Source organism: Chelmon rostratus, chromosome 11 (assembly GCF_017976325.1).
Source record: "Chelmon rostratus isolate fCheRos1 chromosome 11, fCheRos1.pri, whole genome shotgun sequence".
NCBI lineage: Eukaryota > Metazoa > Chordata > Actinopteri > Chaetodontiformes > Chaetodontidae > Chelmon > Chelmon rostratus.
Genome location: NC_055668.1, coordinates 2,331,674 through 2,348,380, shown reverse-complemented (window position 1 = coordinate 2,348,380; position 16,707 = coordinate 2,331,674). Strand labels below are relative to the sequence as shown.

General features: G+C 41.3%; 1 protein-coding gene across 4 annotated transcripts in view; it reads left to right on the top strand.

Moving 5' to 3' along the window:
- hspa12a (heat shock protein 12A) overlaps nucleotides 1-16,707 on the top strand; it is a 61,104-nt gene that overhangs the window by 34,873 nt on the left and 9,524 nt on the right. For 3 of the 4 annotated variants that reach the window (XM_041947882.1, XM_041947881.1, XM_041947879.1), the window contains exons 6-10: nucleotides 1,262-1,378; nucleotides 6,050-6,221; nucleotides 10,453-10,539; nucleotides 12,020-12,124; nucleotides 13,193-13,451. In XM_041947882.1, coding sequence (XP_041803816.1) covers nucleotides 1,262-1,378; nucleotides 6,050-6,221; nucleotides 10,453-10,539; nucleotides 12,020-12,124; nucleotides 13,193-13,451 — 740 coding nt within the window. The remainder of the gene's footprint in view (nucleotides 1-1,261; nucleotides 1,379-6,049; nucleotides 6,222-10,452; nucleotides 10,540-12,019; nucleotides 12,125-13,192; nucleotides 13,452-16,707) is intronic. The other variant, XM_041947883.1, reaches the window with a different exon arrangement.

The following is a 16,707-nucleotide window of genomic DNA, read 5'->3' as shown; positions in this document are numbered from 1 at the left end:
CGCACAAGCCACTTTTGTGCAGTGATGTGCTTCAAGGTGATCAGGTGATCACTGGAAAGAAAACTAGTGAGAGATGCGTCTAAAGACCCCAGAACAACTGCCAAGACACTGGTGAATCACTAGAGCTCTGCATAGGAATGGACTGCAAGGTTGCAGACCAAGAAAAAGTCCACTTTTGAGGAAAAGACACCTTCAAGCCAGACTTGCTCCTTATGCTCGAGACAACCTGGAGAAAGATGATTCTCACTGGAAGCGTGTCTTATGGTCTGATGAGACTAAACTAAAGCTCTTTGGCCATAGAGACACTGCGTATGTTTGGAGAACAAAGTGACAGGCATTTAACCCAAAGAACACCGTCCCCACAGTGAAACACGGTGGTGGGAGTATTATGCTGTGGGGATGCTTCAGTGCGTCTGGAACTGGAAATCTTGTCAAGGTGGAAGGACTCATGAATAAAGAAAAATATGTGGAGATTTTGAAAGAAAACCTTAAGCAGTCAGCAGTAAAAGTGGGTATGAGTCGTCACTTCAACGATCCTAAACTACATCTCTCTTGGTGAAGAACTATCTCCAGAAGACCAAAGTGAATGTAATCGAATGGCCTGCACAAAGCCCTGACTTAAATCCAATTGAAAATATGTGGGGTGACCTTAAGAAAAATGTCCATGCCAGAAGACCAATCAAATCTGGAGGAAGTTGAGAGATTTGCCAAAGAAGAATGGGCTGTGATTCCTCAAAAGAAGTGTCAGGAAACTACAAAAAACGACTGCAGGCAGTTATCCAGCAAAAAAGATACACAACTGACTATTAGAATGTGGGGGACTAATAATTTTGACCCTGGTAGTTTTTGTGTTTTGTGGAATATTTTCATTTCTGTGTGCAAAATAGAATAATGTAAGCATCCAAAATAAAAGTAGGATGTCTAAAAAATCTGTGTTAAAAATTTGTTGCTCTGGTTAAAAGCACTTGGGAAAATCTTGAAGAAACTTAAGATTTCATAGGGAGGTAATAATTTTGCCCTCATCTGTACATACATATCTACATATACACACATATATATATATGTTTGTTTGTGTGTGTGTGTGTGTATAAAATCTATTGTTCATCAAATAGGGATGAGTCGTCAACAGCAAGTATAAGCAATAACCCAGACCCAGTAATTCTTGTGTACGAGTTTTGAAACACAATGACAGAACAGTGTCACACCAGCCCTGGTGTGAATCTTCTAACCTGTTGGCTGCGTTTTATTTTCCTTCCTGCAGGAGCTGAGTGATCAGACAGGCGGCGAGTTCGACAACAATGATGTGAGATGGGTGATTACTGTTCCTGCCATCTGGAAAATGCCTGCAAAGCAGTTCATGAGGGAAGCTGCCTATAAGGTGGGCTGAGAAGCTTCATTCACATTTAGAAAGTGACATTTGTTTCCACATTCCACTTTGTTTGTGGTGGTGTTGGGCTGAGTTATATAGTCTTGGAGGAGTCCGGAGGTCTAGTCAGGAGTGTAGGTCTATGCGATGATGCAGGTGGGGTGGAGACTTTAATGATTTAACAGTAACCATATACTGAGGATGGCTGCAGACATGATCTTATGATGATGGCTGGGTAATGACCTGCAGTCATATGAGACTGCAATAAACACACATTCAGTGACCTACAGACTGTGGTAGAGGATGGAGGGAGGGAGTCAGAGAGTCATCAATATAAAGGAAGGAAGGATGCAAGGAAGGAAGGACAACTACCAAAAGTAAAAGAAGCTATGACAAATTCTGGTTGGATTGATGTGATCACTTGATTCTATCAAGTGTTCTCTAGTTATCTAGTTATGTTCTTTATAAGCACAAACATTAGATCAGTGTCAGTGGTAATGCCCAGATGAAGGGAGCTGTAATGTGCTGAGATTGTGTAATAAATTGTAGGCAGTGGCTCTCTTTGCTCTTTTAGACCAATAACCAGGATCTGTGTTTTTTTCTGATTTAAGGATATTTTTGGTCATCCATCATATTTGTCCGAGATGCAGGTTTGAAAGGATTAAAGAGGGCTCAGGTCATCAGGATCAGCAACTGTATTTAGTTATCTGCATACCAGTGAAAATCAATACTGCGCTTACAGATGACCACCAGAGGTAGCAAATGCTGAAAAATAGTGGGCCGGGGATAGAACTCTGCAGCGCTCCATATGAAGTGTCCCATCATCAAGAAGCTCACAGAGGATTAAAACTAAGAAATTGCTCCATCAATTAGCTGCCAGGCAGTAAGACAGTTATTTGTATGTCCAGTATTAATGTTTAGAACTCAAAGAAATCTATTAGTACTATTACTATACTATTACTATGACAAGCTACACAATTCTGTGATGGTAGCCCTGCAACCAATCAATCAACCCATCAAAGAATTATTCACTGCTCTCAGTCAGTGGTTTTCAAAATCAGATCAAATGGATGTTATGTTCACACCTGACTGTTTGGGTTAGTTGGCAGGTTGGATTTAACACAAATCAATTATACACACAGTACACAATGTAATACATATGCTGATCCACTTTGCTGTGCAGTGTGGTCACCACAGAATCCGATTTTCTTTCTTTCTGCTTCTCCACTGATTCAGCTAAGTCTGATCACTTTGCTCATTCATATACCATATATACAGTACTTATCACTGTTTGTATATTTTGAAGGACATAGTTCATCACGGAATCTCAAGAAATAGCAATGCCTTTGTGTGCTTAGCCATGCTACATTTATCCTTGCACTCTTGTCACTGAAGGGTCCTCACAAGCAGAGAATTTTAAACGTGTGTGTGTAAGTCTCCTCCGCCCGTGAGTGTATGTGGTCACCTGGGTGTGGCTGTCTGCAGTACAGAAAGAGGCGAGAGGATGATGGAGGAGGAGGGAGGAGAGGCAGAGAACGGCTGGGATGGGTGGGGCGACCCAGGGTCACTGCATATGTGTGTGTGTTTGTGTGTGTGTATTGCTCATGTTGTGGGGACATTAATCGGTTTACACAGTCACATTGCAGGGACTTGCCTTCCTTATGGGGTCAAAACACAAGTCCCTGTAAAATCCATGTTTACCAGTGCCAAAGATTGTGAAAAGCACCACACTTTAGTTGTAGCATTTGTGGAGGGTTTTTCTACTTGCACATGGAGGCTGACCAAAGGTTTGTCTGTCGGAATGACATGCAGTTCAGATACCCAGCTACCTTTGCATTTGTGCACTTTGGATTTGAGTGTCTCTCTCATTTAACCGCTGTATTGTGTGGTTCAAAGATGTGAGTGCATCATTTATTAACTCAGCCACAAATGGCTTGAAGGAAAATGTACTTAAATGGCCCTACAAAATGTAAATTGTAGCCAGACCTCATTCACATTTGGCTAAGAGGCTAAAAGGCAATAATGCATTTGTCTGCAAAGGCTTCAAGAGCTGATCTTGAAAACTAGGCTATCTTAGTTTTTTAGCAAACATTAACATGTCTCCCCTTACAATACACAAAGATCTACTGCTGCTTATAAATAACGTCTTCCTTTCATTTATCTTGACACAAAAAAGTGATTATTTGTCTTCTTGCTGATCTCCTGTGTGTGTGCAAGTACAGAACTGGAGTCAGGTTAGCCTAGCTTAGCATAAAAAATGGAGGCAGGAGACCACACCTGGCAGTGTCTCTAGCTCCTGCTCAGGTTGTCAGATGTGGGCAGTTAGTGCAGGTTTTGGTTTGTGTCTCTGTGTAGGCATGATGGTACCAAACCTGGCAACCTTACTGTGATGCCGAGACTCCTGAAATCTTTGCACAGTCACCTCACCCAGCTGTTCTCCAAGTTTCAACTCACAACCACCATATGATACCTCATATGATGTGATATGTTAACATAACACATCCGGACTGACTAGCTTTGCTCTTATAGCTGCTTTAATCCTTTTTATTTGTGTGTGTATTCATTTAGCCCCTTTGGGACTGAACTCCACAACAAGCTGCACGTCACACACCTGTCACTGGCTGATGGGGTGATGTGGTTGCCATGCTAGCAACAGTAGCATTCTTTGGAACTGTCTCTGTAACTGCTAAACACTCCACTATGCTCACCAGCTGGCCGTTACCTGTGTTTGTCTGCAGATGTGTTGAGCAGGAACATTAAGCAGTAGAGAGAGTAGTGAGGAGGTTGTGTTCAGTCGGCTGAACAACCCTAAAAAGCTGCATAGAGCAGAGCTTCGTGATAATTGTCAGTGGGTTCATCACTTTGAGTGACACCTTTCACACAACTGTAATTAATATTATTACATAGATATTAATATTTGCTCTAAAATCTGAGAACAGATTAACATTACCATTCAGTGTTTTGAATGCTGATTCATCTCTCTGTTCTGATCACATCCTGGTGTGTGTGCTAGACGAGGATGAGGGAGGATGGGGACTGTCGATGAGGGCAGAAACAGAGAAAAGGAGCAGAGCTTTTAGTTGTTTTCTGCAGTGGGGCTGTAGGCAGGAATGGAGGGATGAGCTGATGTGAGCGTAACACAGAGGTAGAGGGGAAGTGAGCAGAGGCTAGTCTGGGCGTCGGCAGTGACTCAGCACCAGGCAGTGTGGATGTGATCTGATTTGATTGGCTGTTCATGGAGGACAGAGGGAGGGAGAAGACGAGTGAAGCCTGATGTAACCACTGCTCCTCCTATGATCACATCATCTGTTCGTTCTCCTGAGGCCATGACAGAACCACAGGCCTTTCTGCTGCACTGTATTCACTGCTCTGCTCTCTTCATCCCTAACACCACACACCATTTCTTGTCTCTCTTTAACAATACAAAGCAGGACAGCTTCATTGGACCTTAAAAGGACTTTAAACTAAGAAAGAAGGAAGACATTGTAACCCATTGATATTAATATTAATATATTATTTAATATTAATATTGGTGGAGTGTGATTTATTATAGCTGTAATTTCTGTCGGAGGGGTTCTGAATCAGAGCACTGAATTACAGCTGCTTTATATCAAGCTAACCTGCATCTGTCTGTGACACATTCTTGGCTAGTGATTGCACTACCGTAATGCTGTCAACAGTTCACACACACACACAGCTTTTCTGCACAGAAGGCTTTGTTTTTCATGCCATCTCATGTGCGTCTGAAGGAACAATTCCAGTCCTGTGAAACGTATCGACCAGCTGAATGGTCCCCTCACATAAGCTCCAGAGCTAATGAAATAAAGAAATCAAAACAAATCATGACTATAATGAGCGGCTGGTGATGTGTCCACCACTTGTTCATATTGATTGATTGACTGAGTTAAGATTCATAGGCCAGTCAGTGTTTTTGACAACTGCTATAGTGGCTAATGCTGTGGCCAACACAGCACCTTTCTGCAGCCTTTATCTGAAAATGACATGACTTAAATGTCAAATGACACTGATCAAACATACTGTTTAGCATAATCCCATTTAAATACAGGCTAGTGTGTGAAATAAGAATCATTCAATTTAGTTTATGAGTCAAAGTTGCCATGTTAACTTGATGAGCTTATTATTCAGAAACACCTTCTATAACTAATTGAAATGCCTTTCTCAGTTAACTTTCAGAAACCATCAAACTCACCTCTGTGGGCCACAACAATGATCTGTGTAAATCTTGGTGTGGTACTTCTAATATTGAAGCATGTGTCTGGCATAGTGAGCTTCATGTGAAACTAGCCCTCTCAGCTGTCAGTATTGATGCATTTGCAGAAGTAGGACTGCCGTGTTTTCTGCCATCCAGTATGTAAGCTGAGGCTGTGATTGCAGGAACTCAATAGCTGTCTAGTGGACAGCACAGTCAGCATAGACACAGATCCCACTGTGTTGCACATCCTGCATCACTTTTCATATCATACTCTGAACATTTGTCCCAAACAACATTATTACTGATGAGTCAAGACATGGACAAGCAGAATAAAAGCAGGTGTTTGACATAGCCAGTGTGTGTTGTGATAACAGTAGTAACAATTCAAACATGCCACCATCATGACTAATATGTCGAGTTAATGTTAAAAGTTTGTAACATTTTTCCATCTGTATTGTGCCTCCATGTAGTCAGCTCTGGTGTCCCGGGACAACCCAGAGCAGCTGATCATCTCCTTAGAACCGGAGGCAGCATCAATCTATTGCCGCAAGCTCCGCCTCCACCAGATGGTGGACCTGGGCACCCAGACCACCCAGAACGGCTTCAGCCCCACTGACAACCTGGGCAGCGGAATGACTCAAGGTACCTCCCATTAACACCGACGCAATCGCTCTAATTCCATGCTGATGCGTTCAAACGATATTTATCGCCTCTGACTCCAGGCTTCATTGATCATTAATCATGCACACCCCCGTACTGTTGAGTGGATTTTCTGAATGTGTAACATACTGTTTCTCCTCCTGTTGAATGTTTTTTCCTTCCATAGTCTCTCCTGGTCATGGTAAACATGCTTTCTTTTTAAATTCACACAGGAAATGCATGAGAGTTGAACTGTTTTCTTTTTATTTCTTCCCAACATCACATTTCAACTTGCTCTTGCTTCTTTTCCAATATTCTACTCAAAAAAGTGTATCTTGATTTTTAATGAGAAGTTCAATAATAAATTATTCATATCTCTAGTTTTAGTATAATATGGTCCAAATTTCCTGCCAACTCAGTGTCGATGTTGATTGTGATGCTGTGTTGAGTTTCAAGACATTCGTAGTGAGCTGGCAGGAAATTGGGCACTGAACAAAATCAGTGTCAATCTTTCAGGTGTCAGCCAAGACACCTACAAAGCAGCAACAACCAATTTCCCTAAAAAGCTCTGACATTATATTAGTGTGCAGTTATTAGTCTAATGAAGTGGTTGGCATCGCACAGTTTGCATACGACACAGCACCATTAATCAAGAAAGTTGTAAAATGAGCGGCTACAGTCGGAACAAACTATTTCACAGTTGCAAATTTTCAAAACATGATCCACATTGAAATGTGTTCTACAATAATGTATATATAATAGCAGGAAAAGATGGATTAGACAGTAGATTATTTTGCATTTGGTCATTATTCTGTGGCCGTCCTTTAAAAGTCACAGTTTTGCAGATGCAAAAACAAAGAGATGTAATGCTTCACAGCTGAACCCGAACTGTCACATCTTATTCACCTGCATGTGAAGCAGCAACAGCAAACACCAACCTCTCCTTCCTTTTTGCAATCAAAGATTTTGTTTATCACCACCATCAAAAATGTGGATTAGCGAGGCTCCTTTCAGTCTAACCTCTTATCCTGACTGTCAAGACAACCGCAATATAGTATATCATTCACTTGCATGCAAACAAGATATATCCATGTTCAAAAGGTCAGTTTCTGTCATCCAGTCATGTGAAAAGAAAATTCACTTGTCTTAATGTTTGCATTTGTTTATTCTTTCTTTTCTATTCCCTCAGATATGATTGTGTTTCCTAGTAAAAGCTCCTCTATCACAAACTCAATAGTTGTATTAAGATGCTCACATGTAAACATTTTAATGATGCATGAGTTGAGTACCATTCCTTAATCTCCTGTGGAGAAACATGTCTGAGCAATAAACATCCTCACCTGACTTTCCCCAGCATAAATGCTGTACATATTGTCTGTTTCAGGTGTAAAAACAGCAACCCTTTGCAACCAGTGACCCAAAATATTTCAGCTGATTTTGACCTTCATCTGACAAATAAAGACGACAGATTTAAGATCAGGAAAGGAAGTGGAAGCACAGAAAACACAGTTAAATTTGGTCTCTTATTGTAAATTTTACCAATCTTAGAAAGGAAGCATTTAATTTGACTGTAGGATCCAGAAGACCTAAATGTATGTCATGAATGAAAAGGATGTGCTGATCATCATCCAGTATCAGACTCTTTCCTCTCTTTCATGGCTCTCGTGTCCCTCTGCATGTTGCCAGGCTTCGAATTAATACCTCAAATAGTGCCTTCGTTGGTTTGGTCTGGCTTTCTAACTGTTGCTTTGATTGTTTTGTTGTGTTTATGGTGCCCACAGTACCTTATGTTAGCTTTACTGTACTTTGTCAATAAATTGATTTACAGTTATTACTTTTGAATTTTATACAGCAAAGACTTTATGTATAGATTTTAAATTGGACTTCAACATGAGCACCACTGCCACACTTACACACACCTTAAAACATAAAGAACAAGAATGAAAATTATTATTCTGATTAGTTTTCATGATAATATTGGTGATGTTGGCTGGTTTGTCTTTACGTCCTATAGCTGCACTTAAATGTAGACATTCATTGTCCCCAGAGGATGAATTCTACTGACTCAGTGACCAATGACCTCTCTCGTAGCTCAGTCGTCAGGCCAGAATTTACACACGTACACCAGTTTGTTATTGGGATGGCTTTGCTTAAAGATGTAAGACGAAAGCAAACTCTTCATTTTCATGATCCATGTCTGGCTACAGCTACCGACTGTTGGTCTTTTCAAGACACAGGCCATATTATTCATTTACCTTGCAGAACTGGTAATTGATGCCGTTTTAACTGCACACTGATTAGAAGATATAGTGTGAGAGTTGGAGCAAAGCACGAGAGCCTGTAAGACAGACAGAGATGTCAGAATGTAATTAGCCATGTAAAACAGAAAATGGGAATAATCTGGTGGGACATATTCTCTGTAACGGTGATCTGAGTTGCTTGCCATAAATGAGGGGAGGAAAAAAGCATGAAGATCAAGATGAGTTTTTTTGGTCATAAAATGTTATTAACAATAATTCACATTGTGATTTCCGTGCTGCTGATACCCTCAAAGTTTGGTATTACTGTTTTAATGTTACTATCTGTAGACATGTCCAGCTATTTAGAATCTAAACCCCAATTTAAGGTCTGAACATTTTAATGAGGCTAAAATGGACGTTGCTATTGGACATTTTTAATAGCACACAGTGATTTTAATAAAGACATTAAAGAGCATTTTAGTCTACTATAAAGGCTAAGCTGCCTAAGCACAACAAGCTGAAACAGATGTTCTCACAACTCACATATTACCAGCCTAAAGTCGTGGTTGTAGACAAGGGTCGGATCTCATATCTGTCGCATCAAGCCTGGACAGGTGCTTTACATTTCACATAAATGACAGCACTAAGACTAGTTTAAAAGTCTACACTGTTATCTTTGTGTTACTCTAGTCCAAAACCTGCCATTGCATGGCACCTCAGATGGTTTGATGGACTTTTCCACAGAGACCATATCACAGTGGAATGGCTCAGTCAACCAAGTCAAACTGAATTTACCAAGCATCACCCCCAGGCCTGGCTACATATGTTATTTTATTTTATGTTATGATTTTCTAAATAAAACTTCTTTTTTTTAGTATTTCCATGTTAAAAAAATGTCAGTCCTGTTTTTAGCTATTTCCTCGCAACCCTATTTGAAGGCGACACATCATGGCATCCTGAACCCAAGATTGGGGATCAGTCTGAGCTGTCTGGTCTCTCAGTGAAATATTTATTTTGATTGTGTCAGTTTGTATTAAATCATTGAAAATCATTCTCTGGTAAATGTTGTTCATTTATATAATGTTGAAATGTTAGGCTGACGTAATGTTAAGACCTCTCTCACGCCCCCCACAAAACAAATAGGAGTTGGAGAGTAGTCCTTCCTTCTCTGTATTGTTTCCTCTGTGTAGGAGGAAATGTCCCTCTGACATCTACTCCTGCCAGCTCTTCCTGCTATTAGCCAGTCAACCTCAGGTCACATGGCGTCACTGTACTACAGGCTCAGTAGCCTGTAGTAGTAGACTATGGTTGTTTGAAAACCTGATTATTTTTTGTGTGTTTAGGTATTTTTAGATAATCTTCTTTTAATCAAACCCATCTTTGCAGAAACATGTTTACTTGTAGCACTAATTGTTTTTCTCATCAGACTCAAAACTGGTGCAGTTGCCTATTCTTAGAGCATGAATGTTGAATTGTGAACCCGCTGGGTTCATGTTTATTCTGCCTTTTTGGTGTGGTCTTCTGCAGATAGATTGTTATTTCAATCAGACTTACAAGGTTAAACTAAGCTTTAATAAAACACAAGGTTCTCGATGAATGTTGTGAGTCGCAGCACCTGCCAGTGTCTTGATGGAGTCTTGATCTTCTGTTCCACGTTCTATAACCGTTTCTTTCACTGCATGTTCTCACCGTGAGCAGCGTGATTGGTCACCCTGTTGTGACAGACAAATAGAGGCATTGATTGCATGCTGGTATATACTAATATATGTTGAACAGGCAAATGATCTATTTATTATTCATTTGAATTCAGTTGTTCTTGAATAACTTTGATCAGAGTTCTACAGGACTCGGACTTGCTCGCCGTATGGGTACATGTGCATCTCAGCCTGCCGCTTGTCTCACACACCACTGCATATGAGCTACACAGCTTCACATAGCAGAGCTTCACGCCTCCATCACACTCACCAGAACATTCTCTCTCTGTTAACAACCAGCTAAGGAGCATGTTCGGCGAAACCGGCAGAGCCGCACCTTTTTGGTGGAAAATGTCATAGGGGAGCTTTGGTCGGAGCTGGAAGAAGGTAGAGTCTTTCTTTTCTTTTACTGATGTATGATTGCTTGTCCCTATTCCTCTACGTAAACACTCCTGCTTTTTCCTGTGCTGCCAGTCTGCCATATTAGGTACTAGCTTTAGATATCACATTCTGGTAGACATACAGTATGTTGTTTTTGGGGTACTGTAGCAATCTAGAGATGTGTAGAACATGTGATATTTACAGAGGGGCATCAAAGGTTATGATTTCAAATCTCTTTTTGTATTTTTTATTACATCATCATATTTGTCATATTTTATTTCGTTGTATGATAATTGTTTTAGTTGTACCAAAACTAGTTCCCTTTAGCTAAAAGGGTACAGAGGCCATGTATGTGCCTGCCATACCTCCCACTTTTTAAGCTGAATTCACAAAGGAAAGCTATGGTTCATTATAACTCTCTATAACTCTCACTATACTATAACTCTCAGAGCTTGCCATTGGTTCTGTCAGTCATAACTTCGTATCCACCCAAGTGACTGCTGGTAGCATGACAGGATTGCTAAAAATAGGTCAGACAGGTCAAGAAACATCAGCAGGCAGATGATCAGGCAGGTGTAGACATACTCTGAGGTCAGATGACGAAGGGTGATCAGTAAAATGATTATGCAGACTGGTGTAAACCTCCATCACTCTTTACAGACGAATGTTCTTGTTCAACTTAGACTTGTGCACATACAGTTTTCCTGTGCAATGGAGGGTTATTAACAGCATTTCAGGTACGTCCACTTTCAGTTTAACCTCCAAATTAAGTTGTTTAAATAAAGTGATAAAAGTGATGGTTTATTGGCAACCTGTATAATCATCTTACTGCTCATGTGGTGCCTTCACTGTAGTGATGTCATTACGCTCCCACAACTCAGCAACTGAGTGCAGTGTTATCATAACTCATAGACATTAGGGCCCTTCTCAAGTTGCAATTAACCTAAATTCTCCAAGTACTTATGAGCCTAAACATAACAACGCAAACATAGTATGAATCAGTGACATGGTTTGTAGCTTGTGTTATTATTTTAATTGAATGACTGTGATTTCAGTTGGACTTTAAGAGGGATTATTTGAGTCAAATACAAATGAACTGGTACCGTTTGAAAGCAGTTAGTAGAACAAACCCACCTTCAGCTGCACACCCACACACACGTCCTGTGACGTAGTTATAAAGACATGCTTAAAATGTGACCGTCAGTGTGCTTCGCTGTGTGAATCATCTGATGCCAAACTGTCGACTGCTGTCAACCAATCCTGTCTTTATCCAAAGCCAACCCTGAGTCCCACTCTCTCACTCATCCAGTTTCTCGTCTTTCATCACCTCACCACTGTGCTGCTGACACTGCAGCTGCAGAAATGTAGGTCAGCAGTGGCCTGGTTCAAGAAGCTGGAGTGCCACGAAGTTTCTAAAAACAGGTGAAGGTAAAGAGGCAGTGGCTGCATGCCAAATATGTTCCATTTTTGTGCATTCTCTGTGCAGGTGACCGTTATGTGGTGGTAGACTGTGGTGGAGGAACAGTAGACCTGACTGTCCATCAGATCCGTCTTCCAGAGGGACATCTAAAGGAGCTCTACAAGGCTTCAGGTAAAAGGACATATAAGCTGGGGTGCACATAACTTTTGTACTCAGGTACTCAGGTGACTACCAGGAGATGGTGCTTGGAACCTCATAAATAGCGTGGTCTTAATAAACCATTTTGATCACTGTCCTCCTCTGTGTCTTCCCCGCTGGCATCCTCTTCAACTTCCTGCATGGTAGATGACGAAGATGCTTGAGCAGATTAGTTGTCTCCATCCACAGATCAACAATAGACAAATGTGGTCATCTTTGACAGGTGAATGTGCATCAGGGCTGAGAGACAGATGAGATCTGGACTTGTTGATGTTGGAGTAACAATCTGGATTGCATCAGCATTAGACACACTGTGTGTCCTGTGGTCCTCAGCATCAGGCAAAAGTATGATCTGTTAAATGGCCAGTGTGAGCTCATCTTTGCATTCTCCAATGGTCAACTCGTCCATCTGAAACCTATTGGATGTGGTCTTGAAAATACTGCCAATGTCAGGCATGTTGGCCAGGAAACACTGAAAATGCTGCAGGTCACTGTTACATTTGAATTGCTCGCTACAGTCTTGATATTTTCAGCAGTGTTTCATACCTCCATGTAGACCATCTGATACTGTGAAACTTCCCCAGTTTCAAAAAGGAGATTCCATCCTCTTCACACATCTTGTTCAACACAGCAGCTCCACCTTTTTGTTAAATAACTTCCTTGCTGTTGATCAGCTGACTTTCTGCCGTTGTGCACACTGATGCTGACAGAGACCCTGTCTGTGTGCATGGCGACCAACTTCAATGTCTACTCATTGAATTGACATCGTGGTAGAGCACAAGTCTATCTGTTATGGCTGGTGCAGTCCGGTCAGCACCCAATTAAGTCACTCCAGGGAAGTCTGAGGTAGACCTTCCCAATGTAAACAATCTCACACACAGTATGCAAAGACGAATTTTGAAACAACTGTTGTGGCTGGTGTGATTTCTGATGTGTCACGGATGTGTACCTGGGTACCAGTTGTGTGCACCTCTGCATACGTACACCTTTTCATTGTGTTTTGTGCAGCTGAGGTTACATCTTATTTTGCTCTTTTCCCAGGTGGTCCTTATGGCTCTCTTGGGATAGACTACGAATTTGAGAAGCTGCTGTGTAAGATCTTTGGCCAGGATTTCATCGACCAATTCAAGATCAAGAGGCCGGCCGCCTGGGTGGACCTGATGATTGCGTTTGAGTCTCGGAAGAGGGCAGCAGCCCCTGACAGAACCAACCCCCTCAATATTAACTTGCCCTTTTCCTTCATCGACTACTACAAGAAGTTCAGGGGCCACAGTGTGGAACACGCCCTGCGCAAAAGCAAGTGAGTACACTGAGCTAGAGCCAGGAAGTGGTTAGCCTAGCTACGCATAAAGACTTGAAGCAGGGTGAAACAGCTAGCCTGGCTCTGTCTAAAGTTAAAAATCAATTTTAGGTGGTTCTCAATAAGTTGCTGAAGGTTTTGCCCATTCCTCCAGAAAGAACGGGTGTAACTGAGTCAGGTTTGTAGGCCTCTTTGCTCACACGCGCCTTTTCAGTTCTGTCCGCAGATTTTCTAATGGATTGAGGTCAAGGCTTTGTGAAGGCCACTCCAGTACCTTGACTTTGTTGTCCTTAAAGGATAACTTTCGTTTTTTACAACCTGGACTTGGTGGAACATTGTCCACAAGAACACCACCAGTTACCGTCTACTCGTGGACGCGCAGCCGTTTGTTGTTGTTTGGCCAGCTGTTCCTCTCTCTGCCTCCGCGTCCTCCTTTCAACGAGCTCCTCGTCCGTGTACTCTAGCTCAAAACGGTAAGGACGTCCATCGTAAACAAAGTCATCGTCCACCACCTCAGAGTTGGAAAAATATTCATCCATTTTGTGAAAAATAACAGTCGCGAACTACAGCTAAACTAGCCGACTGCCGCAGAGTTAGCCATGTTGTTATCGAAGATAACGTCATCCACGTCACAAGTAGTTGTCTAGAGACGCTGGATGTTAATAACATGCCACCACGGGCTCAGAGGGGAATAGCACCAGCATATCTTAACAAAATATTGGAATATGAACGAGTTTCGCCGCAGATTATGTGTTTATAGAGGCTACGCACGGCTGCCCCAATAACTCGCATTATACGGATATACGCGCCGCTCCTCTGGGGCTAATTTCTTCAAAACGACTCCAAATGCCACCAAAGTTGTCGGGGTGTCTAAATGGTCGTAATTAATGCTACAAATAGAGTCCAGGTTGTAAAAAACGAAAGTTATCCTTTAAGCTAGTTTGCCACAAGACGTATGCATGGGGTCATTGTCTCCCTTTTCTTCCAAACATAACAATTATCATTATGGCCAGACACTTTGTTACATCAGACCAGATGACATTTCTACAAAAAGAAAGATATTTGTCCCCATGTGCAGTTGCTAACCACAGTCTGCCTTTTTTATGGCAGTTTTGGAGAAGTGGCTTCTTCCTTGCCGAGCAGCCTTTCAGCAAAACAATGTAGGACTTGTTTTACTGTGGATACAACAAACTGTTGTACCTGTTTCCTCCAGCATCTTCACAGAGTCATTTGCTGCTTTTCTACGATTGATTTTCGTTTTTCACGCCAAAGTATGTTCATGTCGAGAAGACAGAACACATCTTCTTCCTTACTTCTGCGCAGTTCCATGGTGTTTATACTCTGATTAGATTAGAGAAGTACCTCCAGACATTTGGAAATTGCTCCCAAGATCATGGAGGTCCACAAATATTTTTCTAAGGTCTTGACTGATTTCTTTTAATGTCAAGCAAAGAGGCACTGGTCTGCAAATGGACTTATTAGTAGTTTAGCTTTTGAAATCAAGCTAAAGTCACGCTTTCACGCCACAAACGAGCCACAAGCAGACCAAGACCCACCTTTTCAGGCAGTCTCGGTCCAGCTGTTTGGTCCACACCAGGGTCATCTTTCATGCCAGCTCAGATGAACTGCACTAACTGAACAAACAGACAAACTCTAAATTAAGCAAGTTATTTAGTGAGCTTGAAGGTGTTTTAGGGCTTATTTCAGTTTAGACAGAGTCAGGCTAGCTGTTTCGCCCTTCTTCCAGTTGTTATGCTAAGAGTCTAAGCTAACCATGTACTGACTCCAGCTCTATACTTAACATACATACAAAAACATATATGTGGAACTCACAAGCAGGCGGGGGGGAGGCAACTGTGAATAGACAAATAGACAAAGTCTGTATTACATACATTAGATCAGTCTAGACTAACTAGTCTCGACAGAGATCTATACATTTAATTTAGAAAATAAAGTTGTATGTATTCCAGAAGTAGGCTGTGTCTCTAATTTAACTCCACAGGCCAAATATACAGCATACAAACACAATACAAATTGTATTTTTGAAAAGGGATGTTTGTACATCCATGAATACTTAACTTTAAGGTTTGGCCTTTCAGAAGGACCCATGTGCTAAACACCAAGGCAGGCAGGTTGAAAAACAGAAAGCAAGCTTTGATAACCAAAGCTGAATCCAGACAAATAAAACAGTCAGGCAGCAACTGCAGGAGCATTTACAATATGTAAAATGTGAACATCCTCCATTTGTAAGCACATTAAAGCAGATCACTAAGTTATATTTAATGATCACATTAAGATATGTATCTGATTCATGCGCTTAAAGAAACAGCATCATTAATTAGTAGTCTAATACATTCTTCTGAGTAGTCCCTGAACGCAACATGCACGAGCAGTTGATATCACATTGATGCCTCTTGCTGACTGTCACTGAAACGAAAAGAAGTAGAAGTGTCATGCTTTCGTAGAGAAATTAATAAATGCTTATTTTTTGTCAGCATGTCAGTGTGTCTACATTAGTTTGTGGGAAAAAGCTTGTAGTGATGAAAAAGGCCTCAGTAGTTATTGTAGCAAGAAACATGTTAAACTAGATGAGCTGTAAGGACAAATTTGGTCAGATAAAGTTCTACTGGTTTGGGAGTCCAACAAGCAGCTTTCACAAGACCACATTCTGACAGAGACAGTGTTACACAGGCAAGTTTTATGGTGAGTCAACTGATAGCTAAGAAGCTGAAGCTGATGAAACCTCATTCAGAAGGAGAATTTGTGAAGGAGATCCTTGTTGCTGCTGTGGAGCTGCTAGAACCTGACGAAGTAAAACTGTTCCAGAGTGACAGTTTGTCTGGAATAATTCACAGAGATGAAGGAAAAGCTGACCTGGAAACTCAGCAATAGCAAGTGTCTGTGTGATTTGGCCTTCATGGTGAACATTATAAATTACCAGTTAACAAAAGGAACTGAACATATTGGCTGTTTAATGTGGAACCAGCTGATGTGACAACCTACAACATGAAATCACTGAGCTGCAAAGCAACAACCTGCTGCTGTGGGCAAAGACTCAGTTCTGCTCAAGACTGACTGACCCAAACCTGGAAAACCAACTGGGAGTAGCATCATCATCATCATCACTACCATCTGACATCAGACGTCTCACCAAAGAGAAGCAGTTCAGCCATCGCAGAGATTAGTGGAATATGTGTGTTCAATAATTTAGTCTGACCCTCAACGGATGTTATAAAAATTTAAATGGCTCTTGACA